The sequence below is a fragment of the Leuresthes tenuis genome, unplaced genomic scaffold, assembly GCF_036924035.1.
Source record: "Leuresthes tenuis unplaced genomic scaffold, fLeuTen1.0.hap1 SCAF_6, whole genome shotgun sequence".
Taxonomy (NCBI): domain Eukaryota; kingdom Metazoa; phylum Chordata; class Actinopteri; order Atheriniformes; family Atherinopsidae; genus Leuresthes; species Leuresthes tenuis.
In genome coordinates this window covers 25,756,836-25,771,014 of record NW_027325360.1, presented here as the reverse complement: position 1 = coordinate 25,771,014, position 14,179 = coordinate 25,756,836, and the positions used below count along the sequence as shown (strand labels likewise).

The 14,179-nt window shown below is 38.6% G+C and overlaps 1 protein-coding gene across 10 annotated transcripts in view; it reads right to left on the bottom strand.

Moving 5' to 3' along the window:
• fbrsl1 (fibrosin-like 1) overlaps positions 1-14,179 on the bottom strand; it is a 260,510-nt gene that overhangs the window by 73,692 nt on the left and 172,639 nt on the right. For 9 of the 10 annotated variants that reach the window (XM_072388437.1, XM_072388438.1, XM_072388442.1 and 6 more), the window contains one exon: positions 12,255-12,284. The exons of the other annotated variant lie outside the window; for it this stretch is intronic. In XM_072388437.1, coding sequence (XP_072244538.1) covers positions 12,255-12,284 — 30 coding nt within the window. The remainder of the gene's footprint in view (positions 1-12,254; positions 12,285-14,179) is intronic. 10 annotated transcript variants of the gene reach the window in all.

Genomic DNA, 14,179 nt, shown 5'->3' with positions numbered 1-14,179 from the left:
TAAAAGTAATTAAAATAAATATGAAAAAATACTGCCTTCTGAACAGAAGATAAAGGTTAACTTTATACCATTATAATGAGAGTAAGCAGACAGAGGTAATGGCAGCGGCTTAAACCTTTGCCAGAGTCTCTGTATCATATCTCTCTACAACATTCATTTTGTGCACATGCTTGACTTGCAGGCTGCCCAGCGACCCGCGGCCTCCTCACCGATGTGGCATGGTGCGCATGGCGTTAATGCTCTGACCGGGTGTTGATTGAGCTCCCCTAAAGCCAGTGACGCATGTTGCCTTTGTTTGGCAGTCGTCCCGGTGTAAGAACTGGGGCCATATTCCGCCTGTCAGTGCCATGTGTTCACTCTCCTCAGAGCACAGCGGATGATGCCACTCACCCAGCAACCCCCTACCTCCCATCCTCTGATATCTCTGTGGGCACTCCAGGCCTAGCTGGTCTGCACTAATGAAGTCAAATTAATTTAATGGATGCCCATGCTGCCTGTGTCTGAGGTGCTTGGAGAGAGGAGGGGAGGGGGGTCCTCTGTCTGGTTTGGTCTCCACACCCCACACATATGCAAGAGCTGTTAGACCTCTTCTGTGTGTCACAGTAAAACTGACAAGCATATCAGCTTTACTTGTGCCCATGTGCTCTGAATGATTAAAAAATGGCCTTCAGTGCCCAAATAAACGACAACAGTAGTGTTCCACAGCTAATTCGGGAGAGAGAGGGCAGGTGTGCTCACTAATTAAGTTATAGGGAGAAGGGAAAATAACTGGCAAAAGAACATGAGTGACAGCGGTCATTAACATCTTCCTCCTTCTGCCCTCGAACCTAAAAATTGCTGTTAACGTTTATGCAGGATATAATAATGATTTTTTTCTGTAATCCTTGTAGCCTTCTCCCCTTGCTGGTGCAGATCAAAGTAGCCTGGTTGTGCGCATCAGGGACTGCCATGGTTGGGGTTTCTGGTTTAATTGAAAGCAGCTGGCCCCTGTGTGTGTTTGGGCCTGATCTCAGTGTACTCTCTGGGGTTCTCGACTTTCCACATCACATGCACGTTTGCCCACTGAAAGTTCCCTCCAGAGCCCAAGTGACGTGAGGACCTGCAGGGCTTGAGGTCTGGCAGTCACCAACACAGCCACAGGCATCTGAGTGTTTAGATTGACTTGGAGATGCTCAAGTGGTTAGTAAAAGAAAGATGGACTATGTTTCTCTTAGTGGGTGGGAGAGCAGCTCATTGCTCACTTCTTTTATTGTCCATCATCACCATTATGAGAACTGCAGATGATCCTCAACATAAAGATGCAAGGTTATGGAGTTTGGCCTCAGTAGAGAATATTTTGTAACTGAAGACAAAATTAAGAGCTTTAAGAAATAACTTTGACCTGTGACTTGTTGATTAATGTGTGTTGATATTTCTTATAAGATTTCTACAAAAATATGGATAACCCAATACATTGTTGACTCGACTCTTTGTCTGAAAAGTGAATTGAGGCTCACTAAACATTCTTTTCTTAGCCACAGTGGACCTAAACTCCATTTACTTAAGTATTCCTGGCTAAGAGGAAGCAACACTTCTTCAGGGAAATATTATCCACGATGGCACAGACTCCTAATTACAACAAGGGAATTCTAAATTTATCCCTGATTGCATATGCCATTTGTTTTGGAGGAAAAGCCAGTCCTGTTGCATTAAGAAGTCTTCTGCAGACAAGCCAAGGCAGGGACAGACATGAGTCTTAGCGCGCCAGCTCTAATGTGCACAAAGTCTGTCTTGGATTTCCAGCCAGAAGAAATGTGTAAGTAATTACAGTCCAGCCATGTTTATTGAATAAAAACCCACTTAGGCATTGTGTTTATGCACGATCAGAAACGCTCAAATCTTACATCCGCACACACAAAAACATTTGTGTCTGTTCCTCCTTCCACAGACCATCTGTACCCAATATGGAGTCAATTTTACTTTTATTACTCATGTGGAAAAATGTATATAGTCTTTGGATTGTTATTCAAACACAGTCCATTTGAAAACAATGAATATTGTGCCATGCTGGCTTCAAGAGCAGTGGATGCACATTTAGAATGAAGTTAGTCAGTTCAGCTGCATGCTGAACATTGTACAACACAAATGCATTGAGATTCCTGCCCTCATGACTTGTTATGCTTCACTTGTTATTAAGTGGGTGTGGATTAATGTCTATAATAGAGCTTCATTCAAGGCTTAGTATCCACAAAAGATTTTACCTAAATTAACTATATTAAGTAAGTTTTATGTTTGATATTATATTCTGTAATCCGATTATTTTGAAAGGAAAATGAAGTTATGCTATCAATAAAAGCTGCAACCCTCTATAGATTAGTCATTTTATTTCTACTTAACATTCTAAACTCACATAAGTGCATTTTATTAATGACAGCAGATTTTATTTTAACTTCTAAAAGTCATTAAAAGCAGGGACATAAAAAATGACTTGGTGAGCGAAAATAGTGCAGAATATGTGTGTCATTCATTTCCAAAGTACAAGTAATGTTCAACAGATACATTAACCTTCTAGGGTCTGAGCCGTAATGACGCCATGTGATCTGATCACACCGGCGTGATCATAGACCTCAGAGGGTTAACAGATGCAGTGTGACACACAGCTTGTGTAAAACCTCACAGCTTGTCTTGTTTGATATGGCGTGCTGTGATTTCTTCATCGCCGTATCATTGAACTAAGGAGATCTCTAGCAGAAAATTGTTCAATCAAGCGTTTCACCTGGCCATTGCTGAAAACTCTTCTGTTACAGAACCAGGACTCTTAGGTGGGAAAAAAACAGTGTTTGAAGAAAACCACCCTGAAAATGGATCTACTTCACATTGAGAAAAAACCTACACCTGGTGTTCATTGAGGCAACAATAACTCCCTCAATAACAATGATCACAAGCTTTTGAACGTGGCTGAGTGGTGAGAGAATTTTCTCAGAGTTAGCAGGGTAAAGACAGAATGGTAGAGTCTGCATTTTGACTTTAACAGAACAAAGGGATGTTCTATTAACAATGCCAGCATAAACACTCCCTGAGCAAAGGCAGTAAGTGAAAGAAGATTGCAGTGCTGATGCAATGTTGTATTTTCACACCTCTCTTGTTCTGAGTGGCTGGGGTAGTTTTGTTTGCCACAATCCTTCTATTTTCATCTGCAATGCCATCATCGGTGCTAACCTTTAAGAGAGAATCTGGACCGGGGTACTGGATGCCACATCAATGACGCCACGGCTATGTTGACTGTCCCTGCATTGCTGTATGACATGCATTGTTACTGACAAGCTGTCTTTGCTGATGTCAGTTGACTGTGTCTGCTGGCTGGCCCTGCAGAAGCTTCAAGTCTTTTTCTGTCATCACGCCTCTTCTTCCCAACATTTACTGGGGCTGGTTTTCACAGCTACACATGGCCTTATACTCACTTGCCTCCAAGCGTGCACACACACACACACACACACACACACACACACACACACCTACTAACGCATATACAGATCACATACTGCTGAGACGAAGGACGCCCTTCTTTACTTCAGAGGCAAAATCAAATGCACTCCCTGATCACCACATGCTTGTGTGCTAAATCTGCAACAGATGCACTGCTTGACAACCACACATATTTAAAAAAAAAAAAAAAACATTAGCCAGTTGAGTACACAAGAGTTGGAGCTGACCATAAATGAGACCATGTTGCAAACAGCCCAATATAAATCAAAGAGATAAGTGTTTCCAGGTTTATTGTAATCATGATGGGAGGAATTTCATAAGACCACCTAATGGATAGCATACTTCATTTGGCCAATCTACAAAGTTTGAAGTCTTCATTATTTGCTCTATAACTCTAATATTAATATTTACTCCTAAACATAAGGGACGTTAGGGGGTAATGAGTAATCCTTACAGTTGTAAGACAATTGGTATTCTGCCCTTTTTCTATGGGAGGAAGTAAGGAGAAAAAAGAATGAGAGAAGGAAACAGTGAGAAAAAAGACAAAGGCAAAAGGAGAAAAATGACATCTCCATATTAAGGCCTATGTTGCTGGTGTCAGTTCTAATTTCACAGAGCCTGTGGGGAGCTGAATGCAACCAGTCAGCTCTGGTCTCATCTCGTTCCTCCTCCATTTTGAATCAGGGCAGACGAATCCCAAGCTGGGGGGAAAGGAATATTACTGGCAAATTGGTTTTAGATTAAAGGAGGTGTTGAGGCATTCTGCTTTCTCAGCTCTTTCCCAGGTGCACTTAATCTAATTTCATTAAAGAGATGAGGACGGATGATCACTTGTGTCAAAACATTAAGCCGATCCATTTTTTCTGTCTGTAAAAAAATGTTAAGGTTGTCAGTGGCCTGGTGGGTGGCCTGTTTGTTATAGAATATGATGACTCTGAGAGACCAGTCTGGATCCCACAAAGCCACATGGGTTGGGAAAGAGTATGTAGGAGGGGGCACAAACCTTCACTACATGAACTTTTATTAGTGTTCATGTTTCCCTTTTAGAGGACGGCAATGGAGGCGAAGCATTAAAGAACACTGGCAATGCCATCGACGGAGCAGGCAGTAAAAAAAAAGGAGCAGATACAAAATTAGGAAAAAATTTAAAAAGAAAAAAAATGGAGAGGTGATTGCTGTCGCAGTGTTAAAGGATATATTAAAATCCCAACAGCAACTTCTTGTTTTTTCTTTGCTGGTGCACAGCTAGCTATACAAGGCATACCCCCAATATATCAATTGGGAGGATGCCACTAGCTGACAAGCCATTACTGATAAGCCAGTAAAGACGCTTGGATGTGGTGATACGGCATTCATTCGGCAAACTGGAGGAAGATAAGGAGGTAGAAGAGGAATTAATATGTCAATCAAGGCCTGTGTGCTGCCATGGCAGACGTGTACACCAGAGCTATAAAGGAGCTCACAGACAGGATGTGGCGATGGTCGTCGGAGACTCACCTTGGAGACAGATACACTTTCTGTTGAGTGACTGCTCGGCAAATAGGACCAAATAGAATTAGTCGACCTGGGTGTCCTCTGCCGTGGCTATATTGATGCTGTGGTGTTGGTGGTAATTCACCTGACACTGGGGCGCTGCCATTTCACATCCAGACAGATAGCCACAGTAATATTCACACAGGAGAAAGAATATAGAGGAAATGGAGAAGCCAGCCAGAATGGAGAAGTGGGATCTAATGGAGATAGAATGACACTCCACGAGAGTGCATGAACAAACAGAGAATAAATCCCACTTTATTTCTTTCTCTGCCTCATCAATGAAAGAAAACCACTGTCTTGATTTGAAGCAAAGTTTGGCAAAATTGGCTGACTCATTGATTACAGGTTGAACAGAGAGGGATGGAAAAAGCTTTTCAATTTAATAGTGGAAAAAACCGTTTGAATAATATCTGCTATTATGAAACTGATGGTGAAATCTTTAGCTAAGTGTTTATGAGGTTCCTGAAGTCGGGTCAAACAGGAGAATATGAAAAGAAAAAATCAATTGCCGACACGATCCTTTCTTGCCAAGTAAAGCCATTTAACCGATCCTGTTGAATATTCATAAGAGAAATTAATATGATATATTCAACACATATACATATCATATTATTCAATCGCATTGTTACACCTTGCAGATATCACCATTACACAATCAAACCGTTTAATAAAGTGATCTTTTTTTAAGAAGCAATATTGGGATCATGTAATTGCACTTTAATAAAAGGGTGCATGGACACACTGAAGGTACAAATGAAAATGGTGCAGAAGCAAGATCACTGTTGTTTCTTCTATAAAAGCCTGATATTCTGAAATCACTTTTATCAATAAATACATGTATTTGTGTTTTAACAGTGGCTCCTGATGTTTACTTGCCAAGAGCTTCGGCCATAGCTGTGTTTACCTTTTTATTCACTGACTAAAGGCAGACGCACACTCTTGGCTGTCTTATAAGTCTACTGCAAGCCTCACTGCGCTACAGGCATCTAATGCTCTTGGCTACAACATTATGTTTGATGTGTGTGCAGAATGTACAATGATGATACTTGCTTAGTTGTATCAGGCTGAAACTGTGAAGAGGAAGCATGACATTATGTAAAGTATGTTTTAGCTTATGGATAGAAATATAACTACCCTACAGTGTATACATATATGTATATTCAAAGGTTTGCAGCTTGCATAGAAGTTATTTCTCTCAATGCTGCGTGTCTGGAGGACACATCATATAGAAAAGGCTCCTGCTACAACAACTCAGCAAAATTTCCAACTTTTTTTGGAGAGTACTGCTGCAGCAATTGACTGTTTTGGTAATTAGATATTCTATTGATTATTTAATAAAAAATACTTTTCCCTTATTACAAAGGAAGCAATAGTCAAAAGAAAGTCTATTAAAAAAAAAAGAAAACTATTAATTGGTTTCTTTTTCAGAAAATGCAACAAGTTATTGAACTGCACGTCATCTGTTATCAGGTAACAGGAGTGCCTTTGCTAGTGGGGCAGTTCCTGTACATTTCAACTGAAATCAAGCACAATCAAGTTTTCTCCTTCTTTTTCAATGTAAATACATATGGCCAGAAATGAAAAAGTTGCTGGACTGCCCAGCAGACATCTTAGCTAACGATGAATACACAACAGGAAGAAAAAAAGGCATGAATGTCATGGAAGCAAGAACTCATTTAGCTGAATAAGGTAAAACCTATAACTAATAGGTATCACAAAGAGGGTTGGATGGCGTTGTGGTGGATAGCACTGTCGCCTCAGCATGAAGCCTCCTGGTTCAAATCTCTTTGTTTGCATGTTCTCCCTGTTCCTTCTGAGTACACTGGGTTTCTCCCAGATGATGATTCTTAATTGTGAGTGTGCATAGTTTGTCTTGTTTGTCTGAGTGTTGGCCTAGTGAATGTCTGATAACTTATCTAAGGAGTACCCTGGTTTTTGCAGCTGGGATAGGCTCCAGCGATCCTAATTGGATAAAATGGGTATAGAACATATATAGATGGTATCAGCATGAAAATCTCCTAGTTTATTACTTTTTTGTATTGCAATTTTTCTAAATTTGTATGTTTAATAAATACAATATAACATTTAATACAATAATCATAATAATAACATATGACATATCAATAATTATGCTAATTTGCATACAACTGCGAAAGAAATCTCTACATAACATCATACATCTAAAAATGTACTGTCAACAGCTCAAAATACATATATTATTTTACCTTGTTTTGATGATAAAATGGAACATTTGAAATAATAGGATAGGATAAATCAGTCAATGAACGAGATATAAACAAACCCCTCAGTAAAAATCTTAAAAATGTAGATATGAGTAAAAAACTTGAAGGTTTATACTATGTGCTTGTGTGAAAAAAAAATAGTTTGGAAAAAATGGTCTTTAAAGATTTAGATTTTAAAATTCTGTACTTTTTGTTAGAATCCATCATTTCCAGCTATCATATGTGATCTTAATCACATATGATAGCTGGTTTTAGTTTACTTTGTAGAACATGTAGAACACCTCATAGCTGAAACATGAATAACACAGCATGGCTTCATGATATCAGAACCACGTGCACATACAGTGGCACTGTTGGAGCTGGTTACTTTGGCATGCTCACATAATAGAGGCAAACCACCATTATTTACATGGCTTGACTTTCTTAAGGAAGACAAAATGGCTTTAGAACATTCCCAGAGTTGGAGTGAACAACTTGTTATTTTTCTTCAGTGCTCTCATGTACATAAAAAACTATCAAAACAATTAGCCCACTGTAATTGTTTTGTCCAGATATTAACGAATTACAGAAAAAATAATAATTTCACTGGAATGTCCTGATAAAGTCTACACATCAGCCTTTTGTCTTATTTTTCATGCAAATACATCAGAATATTGTCCACTCCACTACTGGGAAGAAAAGTTAGCTGCAAAAATACAACGAACCACGAAAAACAAAACCCTGAATCAAATGTTGCTTATTATACATTGGATTATCACCTCATCCATGTAATACAACACAAATTGTCCTGTTGATGCTGTCCTTGACTAGTTTCCAATGTTATCTATGAAGCCAGAGTTGTTAAAGAAATTAAGAAAGACAAAAAGAGATTCAGATGTTTTCCTAAGTGTTGTGTTTGTGGTCAGTTTTGAGACCATTTTTTTTGAGGGCTACATAACTTAGTCTCTATCCGTGCAAAGTTTAGTTCCTGGTGACACCTTGAAAATGAGGAAGTATAAACACTACGTCTGTACTAATCTCTTTCACAGAGGCAACACTCAAGCTGCAAACCGCTGCAGAACCCATGATTCTGTGGATCAATACTGATTTTAAACACTCCTCTGCTCAGTCATAGCAAATGACTTCATACATAAGTTCATTCAAACACACATCATGATCTGTCAGCCACGGCAGTGTTCTGCATTACACATGCCTGTCTTACGAGTAACTACTTACTCATAGTTTGGGAGACGTTTAACCAGCCTACGTCATAGTTAGTTTCCCCCCGTGTAATTCTGCAGATGACATTCTTTTTAAATGTTTTTTAAAGTCCCATCTAGTCCCACTAGATGCTAACAGGAAGTAGCAACTGATGCCAATGAAAAACTTGCATCAGCGATAACAGAGATAACAGGTAACAAGCAATGACAAAAAAAAGACATATTGCATATTTCAGTTAAATACTTAAAGTATTGGATCAAAGTTAAAATGTAGTTGATAATCATACTTCCGTTACATGGCACGACTTAAAACTACAAAACACTGAATTTCTTTAAAGCAAAGGAATTTACCAAATACGTGGTTAGCTTCCCTATTCAAACATTTGCATTTCCACTGCTCTATACAAACACATTAGTGTTGCTTCAATAACAAAAAAAAAGATTGTTCTTCAGAATAAATTCTTTTTTTGCACATTTTCTTGCAGGGTACAAATATAAAAGGGAATCCAAAGTCAAGGCTATTTCTTTTAAATTTATTATGAATGGCTCTTTTTGTCCATAATCATGTAATAGTGGACATGAGATCGCAGGTCTGTCAAAAGTAACAATGATGAGGAGCCAAACAAGTGAAAGACATGATTGCTTGTATTCTCAAGGCTGTTCCTATTCACACAAAACTGGAGGTGACCTGGCAAACTCCAAAGAATTCAAGTCTGACATGTGCTGGAAACACATCACTGCACGCTGTCTCAAGCGTTGGTTTGAAATAAGCAAGCTTCTCAACATGCAGCAATCTAAACTGACTTTGCTGTAGCAACTCATCACTGTTATTCAAATACACTGTAACTGATTGCACCCCGGAGGCACACCTGGAAGCAATATTCTAATTAACTTAATCTGTGAAATCCTGACAAATGTGGGTGTTCAGGTGGCTGGTAATCTGATATGAAAGGAGTCTTTATTTTCACTGGATACATACAGGAGAGCTGGCACCTGTTATAGCAAAAGGTTGTGGGAAATTATCACTGTCAAGCTATCCTGAGTACAAGCAATTACAAATGACAGTGTTTGTCTCTCTCGTCATGAAACCCAATTTTTTTTCTAATTTTTTTTCTGCTTTTGGTGATGGCCTGTCAAATCATTTTTTGCCCATTCTTCTCTCCTCAGTAATTTGATATGGGTGACTCGCAATTCTCATCACTTTAATTATGATAATATGCGTTACTGAGGGAATGAAACTGTCATTCCTGCTACACTCCTTCTCCAGATGTTCTTTTTATTTAGCCCTCTTGTAAAAAACATTCACGTGATTGGTGTATTTTCAGAAAATGATACATTAAAGCAATGATGAACCCTACATAGCTTTGCCAACGTATGTTTTAAGCAACAAGAATGAGAACTTTTGGAACGAGAATAGAAAGTAAGAAATGAGAGCAACGCTTAAGAGACATAAAAAGCTGTATATGATTTCTGAGTACATATCGCTGATGCACAGTGGAGTTAACATAGTTAATGGTAACTTTCATTTACATTTTTCACTTGCAGTACTGTTTGACTGCTAACAGCTTAGAGTTCTTATTTGTAGTCTTGATTTCGTGTTAAGAGACTAGTTATTTTTTTCTCAGAAAGAACAATGCTTTGAGTGTTGTGTCTCAATGTGCAAGTGTAAAGTAACTTGTAATTATTGAGACATTTGTACATTACTATTCCTTATAGATGTTTCACAAGCCAAAATACAACAAAACTACTGCCAAAAGCAGTTTGTTCACTGACAATGAACCATAATCTTGAAATGAAGCAAGTGCCACAACAAAGAAAATATAATTTAATATAAAGGTAATACTGATGCACTCAAGAGTTTAAAAGCAGAAGTGCTATTTAGAAATGTTTATAACATCCCAAGAAAAAAAGCTCTTTTTCTGAACAGTCTGACATGTCACCAATGATACAAAACACAGGTAAGTTTCTGCAAACCTGCCAGATTAGTTTGTTTTTGTTTCTGTTCTCTTTCCTTTGGTAGAATTATGTAGTTTAGGACAATTCAACCTTTATACTAATAAACATCAAATTTGTGAAACTGTTTAGAACTATTATACGTCTGAAGTAACTGAAGGAAAACAAATCCTAATAAAGGAAACACTCTTAAACCATTTCTCCCATTTTATTTCCCTCTCTAACCCCCGACAGTGATGCCGCGTAGCTGTATGGAACCTGACAAGCCTGCTATGTCTCTCCATCGCATCAACTGGCAAGCTCTTGGTTTCCTCTCGTTTCTACGTGGAGATAAAAGCCCATTGACTTGCCAACCTACAGTTAATGCAAATTGTACCTGGTATCAATGTATTATTTATAGGGCGAGAGTTGCACACATTTCCACAGTACTGGAAGCTAAGCTTACAGAAGATTAGGCATGCTATCTTATTCGTTTACCAGGGGGTAATTGCTAATCTGTAGAGGAATTAGGATGTGTGAGGTTCCCCAAAGGTGTTTCATCTTGTAAACAGGTGGCTGCCATCAGCCTACTACCTCTAAGTCTGCAACAAACAAATACACAAAGCTGAAACTTACAGATTTCATCTGGCAAGTTGCCGAAAGGTTAACTTGATAACATCACTGCTAAAACAGTGTTGATGTTTCTATGCACACCCAGATATTGGTAAAGTTAGTTTGCAGACTGTTGCATGTGGAAATTCCTTTTTACTTCACATTTTTCCTCCCATCTTTAATTAAGTTAAAAAGAGAGACACGCATAATCTAATTCATTCTACGAAACAACCTTCTCTATTTTGAGAATTGTTAGCTCCTTGACCATTAAATGTTTAACTGAAATGACAAATTATGAAGCACAAACTCAAGATATTCCTATCTAGTAACTTAGGAAAACAAGCAGATAGAAGTGATGGGAGCTGCTGGATAAGAATAAATGTAGAGACACATACACTTTATGTGCCATTTTCTATGAAAGCAAAAGAGCATATGTAACCAAACAAGTCTCAAGGAAAAGACAGTGTCACTGTATGTTTCTGGAAAGCAGGAATAGATTCACTACAATGGAATTATCATTGCATGTCTACAAGCCTACAACTCTGCTAGTATTTAAGTGAACCATAACCAGATATTTTGTTTCCTGATCTTGAGAAGTTATTATATTTTACGAACATAAGCAAGATGTGGGGAAAATAGTACCGAAAATAGTACATGTTAATACAGAAGAACAGTTTCCTGCTTAAGTCAAACAAGGGTATGTCAGCTGAAAGCCTATCTGTCAGAGCCATTCACCTACCCATGCTATTCCCCAATAAGCCCTTATTTCTTGGTCCATAAAGCTGATATTCACGCAAGAACTAAAAGTCGTTAAAGAGTAAAATAGATGCAGACACTATACATGTGTGGGGAATAAAAACAAACAAAGTAAAATACCTACAGATTAGACATGGATACTGTAAGCATTTCTGGTTTAAGGAAATGTAAAATAACATGTATTTTCCTGCCGACCATTACTGTTGATGTAATATATATGCAGGCCAAATATGCAAAAAAAAAAAAAAAAAAAAATCTTTTAACACAAAAAAGAAAGTTAGCTTCATTGTGAGCCACATTTAGCGTTTTTGTGTGAAATGTGGATGATCAACAGCGGTCGGAGCTCCACAGTGTGCACCAACACCCCCCCCCCCCCCCCCCCCCTCTTTTTTTTTTTTGCTAACAACACACTTTGACTGGCTTCCTTCTTTACTTGAGAGCTCAAATTTTGTTATTCACAGCTCCCAGCCCAGATATAGTTTGTGAATAAACACAGCAAAAGCGGTCTTACCTTGTCATCAATGTCACTCTCGCTGTCACACTGTAATAGAAAACAGACAGATACAGGGAACGTAAAGAAGTATTCATTTGGCTCCCCCACATAGCATAATCACTGCAGATGTTATTTTTGTGTGCAACCTCTCACTCACTGTCAGCTCTCAGTGCAAACAGCACAGGATGAAGAGGGAAAAGAGAGTGTGGTAGTCGAAGAGAGTTTTTCAAGTTTCAAAAGAGGCACAGCCGCACAGAAAACCATTCTGGTGTTTTTGTCACTAATTCAATGCTGTAAATTTGCAAAAGATGAAAAAACGAAGACTACTATACACAAGGTGCTATTACAAAGAGCCTGTTAAGCGATTTTGCATTCAGCTGTGGCTTGTCATTTAGCCCTTTGAGTGTACTTTAAAATTGGACGATAGCATCTCAAGGACACAGAGAGCTAAGGTTCTTTGAATTCTACAGCACACTGCCTATTAAGTGTGGTATTTCAAATCTGTCTTGTGACAAGCCAGTCTTTAATTTGTATGTAAGATTCCAACGGGGATAAAGGAACTGAGTAAAAAGAGTTGTCAAAGTAAAAACAGTTTTCCGATATGTGCCTTTACTAGCGTGGTCAAAGGCCAGACTACTTTGTAGTTAGTCAAGAAGTGAAGTGGTTCGTCTTTGACACTTGAAATTTCTGTTAAACAGTGTTTTAAACAGGCTTAATATCTTGAGAAGATGGGGAAAAAGAGTCAGACAATGTCACTGACTAACAGATAATGAGAATACTGTAGGGCCCCAATCTTTCATTTGACCCTCAAAAATAATTTTAAGAAAACAACAAAAACATGATCAAATTCACACAAATTCTAAGAATTACATTCATCTTATGTTAAGGTAAAGTCAATAACCCTCTGTGACTGTGCTTGTTTGACTTTCAGTACCACATCTGTCAACTTAAATCCAGCTCCTTTGCCTCTGCTTCTCACATTCATTTATCACTAAATGCTTTTGGCTGGTAACTCTCCCCCCCCAGACAATAGATAGTGAAGTTGTGGAAATAGAAGTGTTCGAGCAGCAGGACAGTCCCACTGGACCTCACAGCAGGATGCATGAGGAATGGAGCAATTCAAGCGAAGAGCCACACAGAGGGAGACAGACTGTCCCTTGTGACAATCTGCTTTCAATCTGTCAATTAAGTCCCTGTGGCAACATATTTAAGTGGACCCTCTTTATTTTGTTTGACTCCCTGTCAGAGCAGCGGACAATGAAAAGGGAGCTGGGTCAATAGAGGCACAGCGGCCCTTTGTTGTGAGCGCAGTGGGTCCAAACGTATAATTAAGTAACGAGAGTAATCAGAACAAGGACACAGTGGCTGAGATCTCTCAGGAGACATGAACAGGGGCAAGTGTGTGTGGGGGTCCATGCACCATGACTCATCCTACTATTCCAAGACAAGGGATACAACAGGAGTCCTTGCTGTTAGAAGCAATAACTGAAAAACAATGTGACTCAACAGCTTGGGAGGGTCTACTGTTGGGTTTATATCACTAGCAGAAGCTTAGCAGAATAACTAAAAGAGATGTCTGAGCTCCTCTTAACCATACACAGGTGTCCTTAAAAAAAGATCGAAAGCAAGAAAATCTATTTAAATCTATTTAATTCTATCCATGGGTGGAAGATGGTAGTGTTGTGAAAGTATTGTGTGTGGAAATTTGTAGTTGTCCCTGACATATTTGCACATGCAAAACATCTACACAAGAGCAATAAATTATTGGATAATCAATTTAATAAAATAAGTAGTAGATGAAATCCTCTTCTTAGTTCTCTGTTGACCTGTTTGTATGACCTGATTGTATCTTTACATATTAGAAGGTGTGATAAATGCACAGCACAGGCGTATTTACTTTTTCCATTTTTCTTCTATTATTTATATAATAAAAAAAGATCAAA